Source organism: Sciurus vulgaris (genome assembly GCF_902686455.1).
Source record: "Sciurus vulgaris genome assembly, chromosome: 11".
NCBI classification, from domain to species: domain Eukaryota; kingdom Metazoa; phylum Chordata; class Mammalia; order Rodentia; family Sciuridae; genus Sciurus; species Sciurus vulgaris.
In genome coordinates, this window is record NC_136472.1 from 41900215 (window position 1) to 41918747 (window position 18533).

An 18533-nucleotide genomic window follows, 5' to 3' on the forward strand; every position below is an offset into this window, starting at 1 on the left:
ACTTTTAAAAAGGTCCATTAACCATGCAAATATGAAGTTCCCTGCACTTGTGCTAAGCACAATTAATTAAGCAATGAAGCCCATTAACGACTACTTGTGAGCCATTAAGCCTTGGAAAACTTGGCTTTGATGAGTTGGAAAGGTAGAGAAAGACAGAATTTATTCCCATTTTTGCAAACTTTGAGTACAAAAAAATCTTACTTGCACAAGTCAGTTAGAGCTAACATTCTCATACTCTTCTCTCCCTACAACATTAAAAAAAAAAAAAAAAAAAAGAATTATTGGTGTTTTTGATGTCCCTTGAGGTTCTTTCTACTGGACAGAGCTGGGTGAAGATGAGTCAGAAACAATTCACCTTTTGTTCCTGAAGTGGATTTAAAACTGTGTGCCCTCCATTAGGACAGAGTCTGCTCTTAGATGTGTGTGTTTTGCAAGTGGAAGATAAAAGCCTAGGCTGAGCAGTCAGACAGGGCAGAGCCACTTGCTAGCCCGGTGCCTTTGCCATATTGCTTAATCTGAACCTCAGTGTTCTTGTGTGTAAGATGGGAAAATGACAGAATCTACCTGCGGCCTTTATCATTATCATTACTGTTGTTTTCTTTAAGAAAAATTCCATGTTAGGTCCAGATAGGTGACAAAAGTGAGCACAAATTAGGGCTACAGTGGACTTAATAGTGTCAGATGTTGTGATTCATTTCTGACTGTTCCTTCAGTCCTTCTTTACAGACTACACATGCATGATTATGGTAACATTCCTATTGTGATGGCTTTGGTTTCCCACTGCCTTTCCTTCATGTTCTTTCATTTCTGTTTTCTTTTGGGTTGGGCTTGGCTTCATGCCTAGATGTTTTGTGATCAGTTCTGAGCCAGCCTTTCCTCCAGTGCTCTCCACCCCACCCCCATCCTTCATGGAGCCACATTAGTTTTCTAAAAGTCAGCTGTCATCGTGTCCCTGCTCACCTCTTAGGGGAGTAGGGGAGGAACGTGTTTCCTGTGGCCTCCAGATGTGGTTCAGGCCCTGCCGTCTGGCTCTCTCAGAGTTAGCCTCCATTTGTACCAGCCTTTCAAGGCTTCTGCTCTCTGTCGTAAGGACTCTGCTCCAGTCACATCCAGAAAGTCTCCACACAGGCTAAATTCTGTATGGCCTGGACAGACCTTTTCTTTCTGTTTTCCTAAGGCCTGTGCTTGTTTCTATTCCAAGTCCCAGATGCAGGCCTTCTCATGAGTTTTCTTTCTGAAGCTCCAGGATTGTTGATCCATTGTCCCACTCATTTGAAATTGACCTGCTGTCTTGTGTTCTGTGCCACTGTAACGTTCCCTGGCTCACAGGCTATGTGTGGTATTTTCTCCTTTACCCTACAGCATCTTGAATATTATTGATTACAACACTTCGTACATTGTTCCAAAAATCATCTATTTACGTATCACATGGACCATCTCAGACTTGCCTATAGCTCTTTTCCCAGCACCTAACGTAATCCATGGACCATAGAAGGTGCTCAGTAGATGTTTGTGAAATAACTAAATGACTGCATCATTACCAGTTGTTAATAAGCATGTTTTGAACAATTAACAAATCATTGCAGACAGAATCCTCGAAGGAGCCATGCTTGTTGCTTCTTTGTCCTCCCAGCACTGACCATAGAACTCAGCACATAGGTAGGTGCATAAGAAATGGTTAACCAACTGCCTGATCATTTGGATGTGTGGAATAATGAGCACTCGGGACAGTACGTGTGCCGCCTTTTCTCCAATGCAGGGCCATTACCCAGAATTTTAAGCTGATTAACATGGTTGTCATGACAGAGGAGAGAAACATTTAACCCTGGACAGTGTATCTCTGGTGGGTTCTTTATAACCCAACAATATGGCAGCTGAGGGACTTTTAGTGTCTGACACGGAAGCTTGCCTGATGGGTACGGAAACACCTCAAATGGCACTGGGAGGATGGTGAATTCATATTGCATGCAGTGCTCAAAGAATTAAATCGTTACCACTTAATATTCATTGAATGTCGGCACTGTACTTTTGTACTCGGAAAAAATAGAGGAGCCACACACTCCGTGCAGTGGGCTTTGTTAGCTATAATTAGTTGGTGATAGAACAGTGTTGATACAGCAGCTCAGCAGTTAAAGGAAAGCAGTGCCCTTGGTACAAATGTGAATATATTTGTACATCTGGTTCTGCTGTGCTTACTGTGTTTCAGCACCGGGACTACTCTGGAGCATGACAGCTAAGCTACAAGAATTTCATCAGCTTGTAGTTTTAGGAAAATAAGAACAGCCCCATTTCTGACATGCCGAAGTTAAGTCACACATTCTTTCATTTTGGTTTTGTGTGGTATCTGGAATTCTGACTTTTTTGTTCCCTTTTGCACTAGGTATATCTGGAAACTGTCTACAGACCTAAATTGCAATTCCACTTCTCATTATAAAAGGAATACTAACTCTGATTATATGTGGATGGATCTGACTGCATTTACCTTTGCACTGTCTGGGAAAGCAGGAAAAAAAATTATAAAGCAAAAAGGCATGTTTTAAGAGACTTCACAAACTAAATTGTTCCTAAAGTCTCTCACCAGTGAATGGACAGTATGTAAATTGTGTGGTTAATCATGGAACCTTGGAATCATTAGTTTTGCCCCTCTTTCAGTAGTTGAGGAACAAAGGCTATAAGAAGGGAAGTGACTTGCCCAGGGTCACACTGCTGATTGATGATAAATGTCGGAAGAGTACAAAAGTCCCTGGACTCCACAACCAGATGAGAAGGCATATCTGTCAGGAAAAGTAGTCCCTTGTTAGAGACCTGTTTGGAAAACAGATTTGGAAACAGTTGCTTTGCACTTGTGGCTTGACATCTCTGCAAATGACAAATACATAACATCTTCACCAGTGTTTTAAAAATCAAACTTTTATGTTGTTCACTTCCTCAATGAAATGTAATATGCATTTTTTTTTTTTTTTTAGAGTTTAGAGGACTCCATAACTTACATGAGAAATGGGTTCATTACAGGAAAAACTTAGAAACCTTGGAAAATTTGTCAGTGAATTATTTTGAGTCATTTTGAGCAATATCTCTAGTTATTAATGATCTCCCAACCAGAGTTTAGGGGATTGATTTTTCTGGCACTTTGTTATTGTTAAAATCATTTTTATTCTCCAAGTGCAGAAACATTTTAGCTTTCATATGTAAGCGGTGGAAAGAGAAGTGCATAGGAAGTTAGGAAGCCTGAGTTCTAGTTCCAGCTCAGATTTCTTATGTTAAAGTGAGTCATTTTAAACTCGATCAGCTTTCCAAAGTGTGGAATATGTTTCTTTGATGTTAGGCAGGATACTTTAAAGTAAATAGACCTTAAACAACATTTTAATACTTATGTATTTATTTTAATGTGTAGTAGAAATATGAAATCAACATATCCAATTTGTAACTGCATAGATGAAAAATACTTGTGTAAAATTATAACACACTTAACTAAAATTAAGTCATATTACAAGTGAGTAAGGCAATGATCACGAAGATGATATTCAAAGAAGTAAAGCACAAGATTAGATAAGCTCCCTTCCAGTATAAAAATTCTATGATTCTGTTAACTTAAGCCTGGTGTTTATTTATTCATTGTTGTGCTTACAGGTTTTGCATTTGTCTTATCAGAGTATGTTTAGGTTTGATGGTTTAACATCACAAATAGAATTTTCGCTTTCATGCTATCTGAATTTCCTGATAAGAATGAAAACTTTAATGTTACACTGGAAGACTTTTATAGATAAAGTCAGTGGAACACATAAGCACAACATTGGGGTTTTAAAGAGGAATAGGAGATGCTAAATACATTGAAATCCTGTTAAAGTGTTCGGTAAGGGTAATACTTTATTTCTCACATGGAATTACAGGTTAATTGTGTGCACAAAGGGTTTTACTAAACATATGGTCTCAAGAAGAACTCCATGATACTGGAAATCACATGATAACAGTTTCTCTGAAAATCCATCAATGACACTGAATGAATTGGTTATTGAAAAAAATACTAGACATGGTCAGAGGAGGACTCCAAAATGGAATCAGTAATACATATTTTTATGGGTCATGTGTCAAGACTGAATAAATGGGAATGGTTTCTTTGTTTGAATGTGCAGTGAGATACATAACCATTTGATGATCAAGCATCAAGAACAAGATTTGAGACTTGGCACAAAACTCTGAGAGTTAATTAGAAAACAGTTTAAGATGGTCGCTTAGGCCTCCCCTAGGAAAATCTGCGAATCCAGCACTGTCACCTCTCCGTGGCCTGGTTTAGCATTTGTCTTTGATGAATGGTTCATTGGTCAATGAATTCACACAGGATGTGAATTCTGACACTGCAAATGGAGAGGTTCTGACTGGTGGGTTTGTATCTAGGAGGAGATCATCAGGTTGCCGAGGGCAGCGGATACCATACCACACAAGGAAAAGGAAACTGGCTGCTTAAATGGAGTAGAGAAGATTTCACGGGATCACTGTAGATACTTTCAAATATTTGAAGAAATGTCACGTGGAAAAAGTCCTAGAATCTTTTACTCTTGTTATTTCAGAGTGCAGAACATTTACATTTTTCTATTTCTCTGATATATTTATGTATGTATATATGTGCGCGCGCACACACACACACACACACACACACACACACACACACACATTTTTTTCTCTGCTGGGGATTTGAACCCAGGGTCTTAAGTAGGCTAGCAAGCCTTCTACCACTGAGCTCCACACCAGCCCTGATACTGTATCACTGATGTGATTTACTAATAGTATATAAATAAATAAATGAATAAATAAATACTAACACTGATTGAATGCCAGCTGTGTGTCGTGTGTCAGACTCTGTCTCCTGTGCTGTGAGAGCATTTCCTTTTTCACCCTAACAGCACTTCTAGGAGATAGGCACTGCTTTCATTATGCTGATGTGGGGATCAAGGCACTGGGGCTGAACCACCTGATGTCACACTGGTGTACAGTGGGATTCAGACCCTGGCAGTCTGACTCAATAGTCGAACACACTTTACCCTTGTTTTTCTATGTCTCTGTTTTTGGAACATGCGTTCTTTGTCAGGTCCTATACTTGACAGTTCATATCCTCATAGCAATGCAGAAAATTAGGTATTCCCATTTTACAGATGAGAAAAAGGAAGCTCAAAGGAATTAATGAATTTGCCCAAAGCAAATGACTCAGCCAGAATAGTTACTCAACAATTCAGGCTCTAGGCCAAGTCTTTGGGCCATGCTCAGGTTTCCTAGAGGTGCTGAATTTGGAATAGCAACTCTCCAGCGAGTAGAGCTATCAGAACTCAGAATGGATCCTGCTGTGGGAGGGGAGTGGGCTTGGGATCTCCCTCCCTTTCTTTGGAAACCTTGAAATGAAAATTTATATCCATTAGAAAAGGAAGGGGTAGAGGAAATTCAAGCATCATATAAAGTGTTGAACCAGATGCCCTGTGAGGTTTTTCTCCTGCTCTGGGATTTTAGAACGCCGTGTTTTCTTCTCATCTTCCCATGTCATCTTGTTTTCCCCTGGGTGTCCTCAAACAGACGTGCAAATCTCACTCTGATATTTGAATCTGGCTCTGGGGGTTAGATTGCCTGGGTAAGATATTCACTTGCTCGGATATTTGACATGATGCCTTGGGGGAAATGTTAGGTCATCTGCTAAGTCAGCAGCATAAACAGGAAGCGACAAAGTTGTTAACTAAGGAGGAAAATGGAGTGTGAGGGTCTCCCCACAATGTGAAAAAGTGGATCTCCCTGCAGCGTCAAGGTCTCTCTTGGACACGCTCTTACAGTGAAAATGTCTGGCTGTCTTGACTCGTCTTTTCAAGATGTTTATCAAATGCCCAATTTGGGAGTAGTCGTTTCCCTGGGGTTGTCTCAACTTTAATTACCTCCATTGCAACTTGCCCACTCCACCAGACGTCTTATTTTCAGCTCTGAGTGTCTGTGGGAGGAAATGCCTTCCTTCTGATGACCCCAGGTGATATTTGCCTTGTTGTCCTGCAGCAAGGCTCTGGCGTGCTGCGCTGTCTTGTCTTCTGAAACCATCTCTTGCTTTGCACTTAGTCCTGTGAAGAACAAAGGATGTCAGTGTTCCCGGGTCAGGGCTTCTGTGTACATTCGGGGTTGCATGTTTATGCTCCCCACTGCCCCCATTTCCCTACCTGGAATTTTCTTTGATGACATCATGTTGGTCATGTGGATGGGACAGCCAAAGCTTGCCCTGCTGGCCACTTTGGACTCATCATGTCATTCCAGCTCAAAGCTGAGAAGAAGCACTTGCCTCCTTTTTCCTGGCCCCTACTTTTAAGTTGCTTGGACTTTATTTAAGTGTTAATTCAGCTGACTATTTAAACGTTTCTCTGGAGGAGGTGGGAGGATGGTGAAGGAGGTTAAAGGGATTGAATACCTGACTGGTGTTCCCCAGAGTCTCAGGAAGCTTACTGCCCAGTATGGAGCCAAGGTGGCAGACAAGTCCCATACCATGGGATGGCTGGCTGCTCCAACATGGGTAGAGGCATAGAGTAAGGGCCTGTTCACATGAGGGGCTTATATCTCTGCCACTTCTTTTTTTTTTTTGGCGGGGGGAATCCTTTTTATCAAAATTTTTTAGATGTTGATGGATGGTTATTTTATTTATTTATTTATATGTGGTGCTGAGAATCGAACCCAGTACCTCACACATGCTAGGCAAGTGCTCTATGACTGAGCCACAACTCCAGCTCTGGGGGGATCCTTTTCTGTTTTTCTAATTAGTTATACATGATAGTAGAATGCATTTTGACACATCATCCATAAATGGAGTATAACTTCTCATTCTTCTAGTTGTACATGATGTAGAATCACACCAGTCATGTAGTCATATATGTACATAAAAAACCAATTAACCCAATCAATAAACAGGCTAAGGAACTGAACAGACACTTCACAGAAGAAGAAATATAATCGATAACAAATATATGAAAAAATGTTCAACATCTCTAGCAATTAGAGGAACGCAAATCAAAACTACTCTAAGATTTCATCTCTGCCATTTTTTATATAACAAGTTCAAATGATGACAGTGTTGTTTCTCCAATAAATTGAGATGGGCTCCCAAGGGCTTTGATGCAGCAGCTATGCCAGTAGTTTAGTCCAATGACAGAAGGGGAGAATTGGGGGTTGTGTCTATGAATTACCATTAGAAGGAAAACTGGAAAATAATGATACACATGTCCATGCACACATCATAGTGAATTTATTTACGTTTCTTGGTTGTGTGGTTTTTATTGAACTTCCTTTCAAATATTGTGGATTAAGTGTGAATGCTGACAACCCATTCCAGTAAGCATCTCGACTTTTGGTACTGGGTGACAGCTGTGTCAGGGAAGGGTCATTTATTCTCTGGGGAAACTACTTTTAGAAGTCAGGTGATATCGGTTGGATTGGAAGCACTGAGATGGAGTATAATCTAGTCTCAGTGACAGAAAGGAAGACACCGAACATCGATATGTATAAAAACAGCATTGAATGTAATTTTGAAGGACTTTGGGTTACCAGTGAGGTCGCCAAGGGTTAGTGAAGTTTCTCCATGGTAACACCATATTAATTTATAACTTTTACAGAAAAAATATTAATTTTTTTGTAAAAGTTAAACTCCTATTTCTGCCCTTTCTGGTAACCCTTCACAGTTTTTTCTTCCTTCTGTTCTTTTCCTTGTCCTTTCTTCCTTAATTTCCTTCTTCTATTACAAAAATAAAATAAAAATAAAAGATTCACCATTGAAACAACGTGAGACCATCTAGGTTGTATTCCCGTGTCTTTATTTCCTCACTGAAATTGCCATTCTTAAAACTTATTATTTCTTCAAAAAAAAAAAAAAAAAAAAAAAGGAGGTTAGGTATGGTGGTGCATGTCAGTAATCCCCGCTATGAAGGAGGCTGAGGCAGGAGGATTACAAGTTCAAGGCCAGCTTGGGCAACTTAGCAAGACCCATCTCTAAAAGTAAAATGAAAAGGGATGGAGTGTAGCTCAGTAGTAGAGCGCTTGCCTAGTTTATGTGAGGTCCTGGGTTTTATCCCTAGTACTGAAGAACAACAACACAAGAGTCTCTAGAGCCACTATGTATTGGAGTCTTGCTTGGAGTTTTCAGTGTGTTCTCTGCTGCATGCTAACTATCAAGGGTGGGGCTGTGATATGAAATATTGTTCCTTACTCAACGTTTTACTCTCTAATCTACGCATTGCATATTTGCTTCTCTTGTGACCTTCTCTTTGCATTTATAACTGCTGCTTTTCGCCCATAATCCAAAAGTAAGCAGACATTCCTACAGAGAAATTAAAGGAAGCTGTCAGTGGAGAGTTAATATAGTTAAAACATTCTTAACTCTGCTACCAACCTCTTAAATAATTAAAACTGTATGCTCCAAGAGTCACATTTGCATTTCTTTACCAAGTTTATTTAGTACACTTTGTTACACTCAATTAAATGAGAATGTTCTGTTTCATTTTCTTTGCTGCGGGTTGATCACTTTGCCTTTTGATTCTTATGCCCTGGTGTAATTTCACAGTGCTTAGGTCTCTAAAACCATACATATATTAATGTATATGTAGATACATACATACCCATTAAAAGGCGTACTATTTGTACTAAATAGAACCTGCCCAAGGCACTTGAACATTCCTTGTAACCTGAGGTGTAACTGGGACAGCAGATAATTCATGGTATAAAGATGAGCTTGACAAAGTTCTTTTAACATCCAGGTTTTTTTTTTTTTAAAGCCCTGTTATTTGGCATCAATTTCCCTCTCCACAATTTGATTTGTGACTCTCTTAGCAAAAACAGAAAGGTACAGGTGTTGAATGGTTGGGGAAAGGAAATTAAATGTAAGTGCTGTCTCTCCGCATCTCAGTTGGCAGAGCATGTACAGACTGCTCTCTGTAAATTAGTTCATTGCTTAAGTTATGCATGTTTAAGAAGGAATAAATTAGTTAGCCATCTCCTAATGAGTATTGGGATCAATTGAAGCATGATGAGAGAAAAATAGCATAATTTTGCTTCCTCAGTTGGGGTTCAATATCCCCAAACTTCACTATTAATCACTCTATCAATTTCCTGGGTTATTTCTGATTCTCCAGGTAAGATATTCTTTCCTTTTAATTTTTCTACCAGGTAAGTAAGACTTTTTGAATTTGTCTGGTGGGGTTGCAGATGAGGGATGTTGTCTCCTTCATGCCCCAAAACGTCCCTTGTTACAGCGGGCCCTTTTGCCTGTGCATCAGTTGGTTTGGGTGTGTTCGCGGATGACAGTCGATATGTATGTGCGATGACAATTGCCAGGGTTCTAATATGTTTAACTGTTATGGGATCTGTTATGTCTACTTTAGGGTCGACCCCATCCCATATGACACTCCAAAACCAGCGGGCCACACGCGGTTTGTCTGCATCTCAGACACACACTCCAGAACAGATGGTATCCAGATGCCTTATGGGGACATCCTTCTCCACACAGGCGATTTCACCGAGCTGGGACTGCCCTCAGAGGTTAAGAAGTTTAATGACTGGTTAGGTAAGGAATGATTGCGTTCTGGCGGCCCCAATTAACCTTTCCCGTCCGAGTGTCACTCACTGCGTCCTAATTGAATTAGAGCACTTGGAAGCCAGCTCAGCCATTTCTCGTATGATATGCAGTGGTGTCTAGCTTTAATCCAATCCTGTTAATTAAAGATGAATTTTTAGATATTTAATTTTACTGTGCATCCTTTCAGTGCCTGGCCTCGGCGGCTCTGGGGCAAAGGGATGGGAAGCTTTGAAACCGATCCCGTCTCACTCATTCTGCTTTAATGAGGGTATGCGTTGGCACACACGAGACCTAGAATCATATTTTTAATTCACTGGCTCTGCAATCTTTCCCAGATATTAGGATCAAAGATGTACAAATGACCTAGTAGTCAGAGAACATTTCTAAGAAACGGAAGAGGATGTAATAGTCATTATATGAAGTGAAGTTGCTACAGCACAGTGCTCTTTTGGAGCAACTTTTCTAAGTGTCCTGGAGGGTGCCTGGGATTCCTGAAAAAAAATTACAACCTGCTGTAAAACCCCCAAAACTTAAAATATGAAACTTCCCTGTAACGGTGGAAAGGCACCCACAGGTTGGGGGTTCTGAAAAATATTGGGTCCTAAGTCAGGTACTTTGCAAGTAGTATTACAAAGCAGTCTGGGGATATTCATACCTTCATTAGAAGACAGAGCTGAAGCTGGGGTGTTGCTCAGTGGTAGAGCACATGCTTAGCATGTGCCAGGGCTGGGGTCCAATCCCTGGATCCATTAAAAAATAAAAACAAAAACGTGATTTTTATAAGAATTCTCTTAGGTGAAGGAAGAGTAAGGAAGTACAGTATTCTGAGAGTTTAGAATCTCTGAAGGCATTAAGGAATTATAAAGTAACAAGCAGACATTACTCTGGAAAAATTAATGTCATGAATAATATGTCAGGCAGTAAAAATTATTAAGGAGATTTACGCAAAAACATTAAATTGTTGTTTTTCTTCCACCTAGAGCAAGGTTTGAGAAGTTTTTAAATGCTTGATTAAATGATAAAATGTATGTGTTAAATGAAAAACAATATTCTTTAAAAACGGTTAAAGTATTTAAAAAATAAACAAACCTAATTAATAATGTAATTATTTTGGTTTTTCATGTGATCTTACAGATCAATCCAATTTATATACAGTTGAGTCAGAATACATATCTTTTACTTTTGGCTATTTTCATTTAATAGTGTTGGTAAGATTTAAATGCTTTTATATAATTTTCTTATTTATCCTTTTTAATAGCAGTGTGACCTTCATTTTGTTTGCTATACCTTAACAGTATGACATTTCTATAAAAATGAACATTTACATTGATATCAGTTTTTCCTCTGGTAACCAGTACTGAAGTGTGCATTTTCATGTGTATATGTTTTTTTTTGCTCCCATTGACTTTATTTCTTAGGATAAAACATTATGTCTGAGGTAAATATCTAAGTCAAAGGATATGAAATTCCTGTGGTTCTTTATGCTTTTGGCATTTTGCTTTCCAAGAGCACCGTAGCTGTGCATTTTGCTGCAGTGAAGTGAATGTAACGGTTTTACCACAATCTTGGCAGCATTGGATATTGGGGTTTTTATAATTTGTGTTCTTTTATGCTCAATCTTACTTAAAACAGCAACATTTTAAATACCATTTGGCATAATCACCTCCTTTTTAGGTGGTGCAGAGATACAGAAAAGTTAAGTGACTTTCCCAGTTGTGGCAAAGTTGGGTTTCTGATCCCTATCTTTTTACTTTTATTTATTTATTTTTTGCCTCTGTAAAATTTGCTTTCAAGGACAATTACCTCATCATTTTAGGCACCTTTCACTGTGAACTCTTCATAGTTACAATTATTTGGGGGTGAATTTTGGGAATTTCAAGCTATTCTGTGACATCTGAATCTCAACACAGATATTGAGGAGCATGGTGGACAGTTCCTTTCTTGGAGGAAGGGAGCTGCATTGTGGGAAGTGTTCACAGAAACAGGAGACGAGTCAGATCCTGGTTATAATCTTGTTTAGCCACTGACCTTGAGCAACTGAGTGCACCACTTTTCCCCTTGGTTTCCCTCTGCAGAACTAAGGATTAATACTACCTGTCTTTCTGGATTGTTGTGCAGATTAATCAGTAAATGATTGTTGCTAGTGAGTTTTTTGTGGGCCATTAATAACTGAATGGGGAATGTGGTGAGTGAACCATCAACAGATATTTAAAGGATGAAAACAAGAAGAGGTCAGAGGAATTATTTAGTAGATTAGAAGTAAACACTGGGTGATTTTATAAGGAAAATACTCCATAAATGGAAATGTGCCGTAACTAAGGAAATAAAATGATAAGGAAATAAAATGCTGAAGCCCAGCTGCACAGTCAGTTCCTCCTTTTCTCATTTCCCCTCTGATCTTGTGAGGCAGGAAGAAGAGACCTCAGCATGGGCTGCAGAACGAGAGACCAAAGGGAGCCCATGGGATATGGGTCGAGAAGTTGGGATCCCATCGAGAAGGCTGAGAATAGCTCACTGTTACCAGGGCAACCTCATGGTGCTCAGAGGGTGAGAGATGGTGTGTGATTACACTCTGCCACTTGGCCCAATCAGGAACCTCTCCCCAGGAAGGGGTGCTGCCAGCAAGAGCTGCCAGGTAGCCTGGCACAGCAGAGTCAGGTCAGATCATTCTAGGACCTTTGCCACAATGGTGCATTCAGCTCTCTCACTAGCATAGGTCTCACAGATCAGTCAGGCACCGAAACCTCTGATTTCCATCTTTCTAACCATCTAGACTACCCTGATGGTTGAAAACAACCTGGCCATACCCCAAGCTCCTCTACTCTCCCTATGGATTAATATGTTTCTATTACAGGCCAGGGACTCCTTCTGTACCTGTAACATTGCTCTAAATTGCTAATGTCAGTCCCATTTTACAGGTGAGGAACCTGTGTTCAGGTTGGCTACCCAAGGTCATTTAGTGGATAGGAAGCTTAGAAAAGCTAAGGAATCTATCCAGGTCACTCAGGTAGTAAACCCTGAGCTGTCTAACTCTAAAATATGAGTCCTGTTCCTTTATTATTCTAAATATTCTGAGTGGGTTTGAATGAAAGGAACTGCTATAGCTTCTGGAAGCTTCATGTGGAAGTTGCATAGCTGTTTGGCCATGTACTAATATTGCATGGGTTTGAAGATGTATTTAGGTCCTGCCCACTTGACTCTCCTCTGACTACCAGCTCTAAGGACTGAGAATCCTGCCATGAGCTCCCTGTTGGTTCAGAGATGATGGGCCCTGGATGATATGCATATATGTCATACCTGACAGGTATAACATGTAAAATTATTAAGATAAGGTACTTTTTGAGATAAGCTAGCGCAGCACAGTGCTCAAGCCAGGTATAGACAAAGGATGGGAAAGTAGAGTAGCAGGTTGGGGTCATGAGCAGTTGGGAAGATCTAGCCTTGAATTTGTTACCTTTGGTAAGTTTTTTGAGATCTGGGGTTGTGGCTCAGTGATTGAGCACTTGCCTAGCATGTGTGAGGCACTGGGTGAGATCCTCAGCACCACATAAAAATCGATAAATAAAATAAAGGCATTGTATCCATTTACAACAAAAAAAATATTAAAAAAAATAATGCATGGGTAAGTTGCTTGAACTCCTGAGCTTTGATGTTCTAATTTGTAAAATGGGCATCATAGTAATAATGTGCTCCATGGTGGTCATGAGGTTATACTCTGTGATAAAGCTTACACCATTCTTGAAACAACTCTTGATCGGTGACGACTTTCAACTAATAGCCTAAATGGAAACAACAAAGCCAGCATCATAGACCCCAATAGGCAGAAGCTGAAAGGGGCTGGCACTGTGGATTTCAAGATCGACTCAGGGTATAAGAGGGAGCACCAAAAGGTCTAAAATTAGAGGCTGAAAACAAACTTCCTTCCTGACAGTGATGCTAACTGAACGGAAAATTAGGACTGGAAGTGGCCTTGGAGGTCATTGGGTTCCATTTCCTAATTTAATAGCAGTGGAAACTGAGGCCTGAGAGATGAAGTGAATTGCCTTGGGTCACTGTTATTGAATGATCAAGTTGGGACTGAAACTTGGACGAGGCAGGGGAGGGGAAAAGTAACATATACTGTCTGTGGGTAACACACTCCCACAGTCCCCTGTCGCATGCATCACTTCAGGCAGTCTCAATAACTTATGAAGTTGGTATTACTGAATTCTTTTTTACTCGTGAGGAAACACCCCTGGTGAACTTAACTTCCTTAAGGTAGTAAAACAAGGTGGTGACCTCAGGATCTGATTTTAGGCCATCAGACAGACACCAAACCCCAATGTGGCTGATGGGACATCAAAATACTCCCTCCTCACAAATAATCTGCCTCTCTCTATCTAGCTGCTGTCTTGAAGGGAAACAGTCCAGGGTCAGAGAGACAGGTAGATGGCTTCTTATGGCCAGGAACTGCAGAAATGTGGAAAAGAGACACCCATAAATATTTTCTCCCAAATTCTTCTTAGAATGAGAGTTAAATGCTATAGTCCCATTAGTATTGTATCTCAGCTATGCAATTTTTTTAAGGGGCGCGGGGAGACAGGGTCTTGCTAGGTTGCTTACAGCCTCACTGGGTTGCGAGGGGCTGGCTTTGAGCCTGTGATCTTCCTGCCTCAGCTTCCGGAGCCTCAGGGATTACAGGCATGTGCCTCCATGCCTGGCTAGCTCAGCTGTGCTGTGGGTATGTCACAAATAGTCTTTGGTGAGCTGAATGGGGTCTGGCCACCTAACCACTATAACAGGTTTTTTTTTTTCCTTTTCTTTTCTTTTTTTTTTTTAAATCTTGGCAAAAATATCTCCTGATCAAAGATTTGGTTTAAAAATAACTTGCTATCTGTAAAGGACGTGTCAATTAAAATGTGATTTTTTTTATTGCTTTTTCTTAAACAATAAAACACTGACCATCAGTGGCTTCTAAAATCACTTTCCCTACAGGTGCATTCCGTGAGGCATTTTTACCATGTTTGCCTTGGTCCTGTGTTCTTCCCACCTGTGCCTCTTTGATACTCTTTATTGTTCACTTGATTTCATCTCCACTGTCCTCTCATTTTCAGAGTACCCTTGTGGGCCTTCTCCGCACGAGTGGCCTATAGGAGGCCTTATCATCTGATTGCATATCCATTTCTTATTTCCAATTTTCAGTTACACCACATCCCACTCCTTCCGCTTCCCCAAATGCAGTGAGCCCTTTCCCCCCTCCTTGCCTTTGCAAATCCTGTTCCTTTTTCCTGTGGTGGCCTTCTCCAGAAATCCCTCATCCTTCGTGATGGATTCTTTTTCACAGTTAGTCGCGTCCTCGAACACATTGGTCAGACATTGTCCCCCTGGTTATGTAATTGTGCATGTCTTTCCCTCTCCTAGATAGACCTGTGGGCCTAATGGGTGCCCTTCATACCCCAGGTTCTAAGCATAGGGCCTGGAACATAGTCAGTGGACACCAATATTTCTTGAATCACTGAATGAACCCATGAACAGAAAGGTACAAGACTTTATTTTTCTGCTTGCAGTTTTGGCCCCAACTTTAAAATTACACAGTTCTGTATATATGGGCCCCTTCCCTTCCCTTTCCTTTTATCCTCAAAGAATTTATAACATCTAGTTGACTGTTGTTAGTGATTCCTATATACTGTGCAAAAACACTTAAGAAGATTCGTTTGTTGTCGCTGCTATTTAGTTTCCTGTATGATAATTAGAAAGACAGGGTTCTTGGGTGGTCTTGTTTCAGCTGAAAGTTTATACATAACAAACTAGTCAGTCAGAAATCCCTTTTTACACAGCACCAGTGCCATGAACTTTTAATTATGGCTTTTCTTTGGCCCAGATTGTCTTTTAAAAACTCAGAGTTTCAGTTTTCCCAGGCCCAAAGCAAAGAATGAAAATGTTTCCAAGGAAAATCTCAAGAAGGAGGTTATTTATATTTGTAGGAGCATTGTATTAGGCATGGTTATAACAGAGTGTGACTGCAACCAACATCCCAGATTATAGATATACAAATTGATTTTACCCCTTCCTGAAGACTGTGTTCCTTCTGGTGGTTCAGAGTTTCAGAACGGCCTTTAAGGAATAGCCTTCTCTGAGTGAGCTGTTTTTATTGCACATGTATTATACATGTTCATTCCTAGTAACTTAGAAAATAACATCATGAGGAAAGAAGAAAACAGAATGACCTATGAACAGAGATAACCACTGTGAAATTTTAGTATGAGTCCTAATTGAATGTTTTCTGTAGATGCATGTATGCCCACACACACGTGCTCACAGATATCTTTTACCAAAAATAGTAATGCTATTTCCTAGACTGCTTTCATCTAAACAGTATATCATTAACAATTTTTCACATTAACAAATATGGCCAAAATACTTCTTTCCCCAAAGAATACTTTCATTATGAGAGGCCCATATATTATTCAAATATACGAAATGTGCAAAGTGCAAAATATACATTCCTTTGTAATTCTATTTCCAAAATAGTTGCTATTTGGTGTTCAGCCTTTGGGTAACACTTCTACTTTGCATTTCTATTTTGAATATACTCAATAGCAAGGAAGAAATATTCAGTTTTTAGGGACTTTTGTTTAATGTTTATTTTTATAAACTAATTGAGCTGTGCATGTTATCTGGTAACTAACTTAAAAAAATTGGCCCTTTATGCTTTGTGTTGGTATAGGATTCTGTTGTATGGATGTACTCTGTTTAGTTTCAAGTCTATTACTGGACACCTGAGGTGTCTCCATTCTTTTATTATTATATGCACTGGTGTGATGAACATTCTTTCCTTCTCTTTGCAATCATCTTTAAATATATTTATAGGGTATCTTCCTAGAGATAGAATTTTGTTCCAAATAATATGTATTTTTTTAAAATGACATTTTTATTATGTGTTATCAGAGTTCCCTCTGTAAAGATTGTAATTCCTCCTTAAGGCTTTTGAAGTATTTGAGGGTTTGTGTCACGTGTCTTTGAACATCTTCATTGACTGCAAATCTTTAAGGGCTTTAAAAAAACGACCATAGATTTTTCTTTCTTTCTTTCTTTTTTTTTTTTTTGCTACCTGTGAAAACTAACATGATCATTGTAAAAAAGTAAATAATAAGGGGAAAAATGAGATTGCCAATTCACCCAAGAAAATTCACACAAGAACTGCTGTTACCAGCTGGTGTGTATATTGTGGTGTGGTATATGTGCACTTGTGTATTGATGTACACAAGGGCAGTACAGTATCAGGTTAAGAGTGTGGGTACTGGATTTAGACTGCCTGTGTTAAAATCCTAGTTTCAGCATTGTTCATTCTTATTTTCAATTTATTTGTTGGTAAAAAGAAGCATAGTGCTAAGCATGTCTGACCTCCAAGGACTGTTGAGAGGTTAAATAATATGACAAAGGACACCCGATGTGCACAGGTGGCAAATGGTCAGGAAGTGGAATCTGGTGTGATGTCAGAGCTGGCCTCACGCCTGCTTCCTGCTCTGTTGCTGGATTTCTCTTACACCTTGGGAGAGAGAAGACCAAGGGACTCAGGGAAGGGAGAACTTTAGGAAAGGTGGCTTTGCAGTTTCTTGTGCCACTGTGAATTTATAGGGCAGAACGTCAGCACTGTGGTCCTGCCTGGCCACCAGAAATCTGACACCATCCCCTTTCTAGGGACCTGGGAACAAACACACAGGGCCCTTTCTCTTAGATTCTGATTAGCCTCTGAACCACGTGCCGGCTGAACCTGTCCCTTCTCTGTGCCTTGCCTCAGTCTCTTGTCATCTCCTGTTGTCCCCCCTCTACATTCTGACCACTCCCTCTGCCCTCCAGTGCACCACTCCTCCGTCCAGGGCCATCCCTGCCCACCTGCCCACCAGCTCCTGTCTTCAGGCTCCAGCATACCAGGCGTTAGGTGTGATATCAAGGGCAGTTTTCAGCTCATGTTTAAAGCTCTTTCACAGTGTTTTCCAGGTGTGGCCTGCACATTTAAGGCTTCTGGGGTTTTTTGTTTTGTTTTGTTTTAAACATCAAAAATTATTAGGAACTGAAGCTGGTGAACTGGGTAAGTTAGGATATGCCATTAAACAATGATAACAGCAATAATGACAATGTGATGCAGTGACATGGGCCACTAGTGGGGTGCCTAGCACATCCCAAAGAGTAGTTTCAGAAATGATGTGAGCAGGGGCAACATCACTGGAATGTTTGTGGTCATAGAACCTTATGACTGGTTGGCATTATGTCTATTAAAGAGGTAAAGTTTGGAGGCTGTAAGAAGGGCAAATGAGATGACTCCCCCCACAATTTACAGAGGAGACTGCGCTCAATTCATAGCTGCTCAATTCACGATTGCCAGATCGTGGAACCAACCTAGATGCCCCTCAATTGATGAATGGATAAAGAAACTGTGGTATATATACACCATGGAATATTACTCAGCCATAAAGAATAATAAAATTATGGCATTTGCAGGCAAATGAATGCAGTTGGAGATATCATGCTAAGTGAGATAAGCCAATCTCAAAAAACCGAACAACAGATGATCTCACTGTTAAGTGGATGATGACACATATAGTGGGTGGGAAGGGGGCAAGAATGGAGGAAGGAGGGACTCTATAGAGGGATAAGAGGAGTGGGAGGATTGGGAGGGGCAGAAAAAAAATAACAGAATGAATCAAAAACTATTACCCTAGGTAAATGTACGATTACACAAATGGTATGCCTCTACTTCATGTACAAACAGAGAAACAAGATGTATCCCATTTGTTTACAATAAAAATGAATTAAAAAAAAAGATTTCCCTAGAGCCCAGAATTTCCCCGATTCCTATTTTTGAAAGTTTAATGCCCAAAGAATTTCTTAATCTTTAGTTTGCTCCCCAAACAATATCTGATGTGCTGTACTTTTTAATTTTCATAGTTTGACTTTTCTGAGTTCCATTCTA

At 40.0% G+C, this 18533-nt stretch overlaps 1 protein-coding gene across 8 annotated transcripts in view; it reads left to right on the plus strand.

The window, feature by feature from the left end:
* The window catches only part of MPPED2 (metallophosphoesterase domain containing 2), a 167929-nt gene that overhangs the window by 37566 nt on the left and 111830 nt on the right, over nucleotides 1–18533 (plus strand). For 5 of the 8 annotated variants that reach the window (XM_079102784.1, XM_079102779.1, XM_079102780.1 and 2 more), the window contains one exon: nucleotides 9387–9568. The exons of 2 other annotated variants lie outside the window; for them this stretch is intronic. In XM_079102784.1, the coding sequence (XP_078958910.1) occupies nucleotides 9481–9568 (88 nt within the window). In that variant the 5' untranslated portion in view covers nucleotides 9387–9480. Of the gene's footprint in view, nucleotides 1–9386; nucleotides 9569–18533 lie in introns of those variants that run through there. One more of the 8 variants, XM_079102785.1, reaches the window with a different exon arrangement.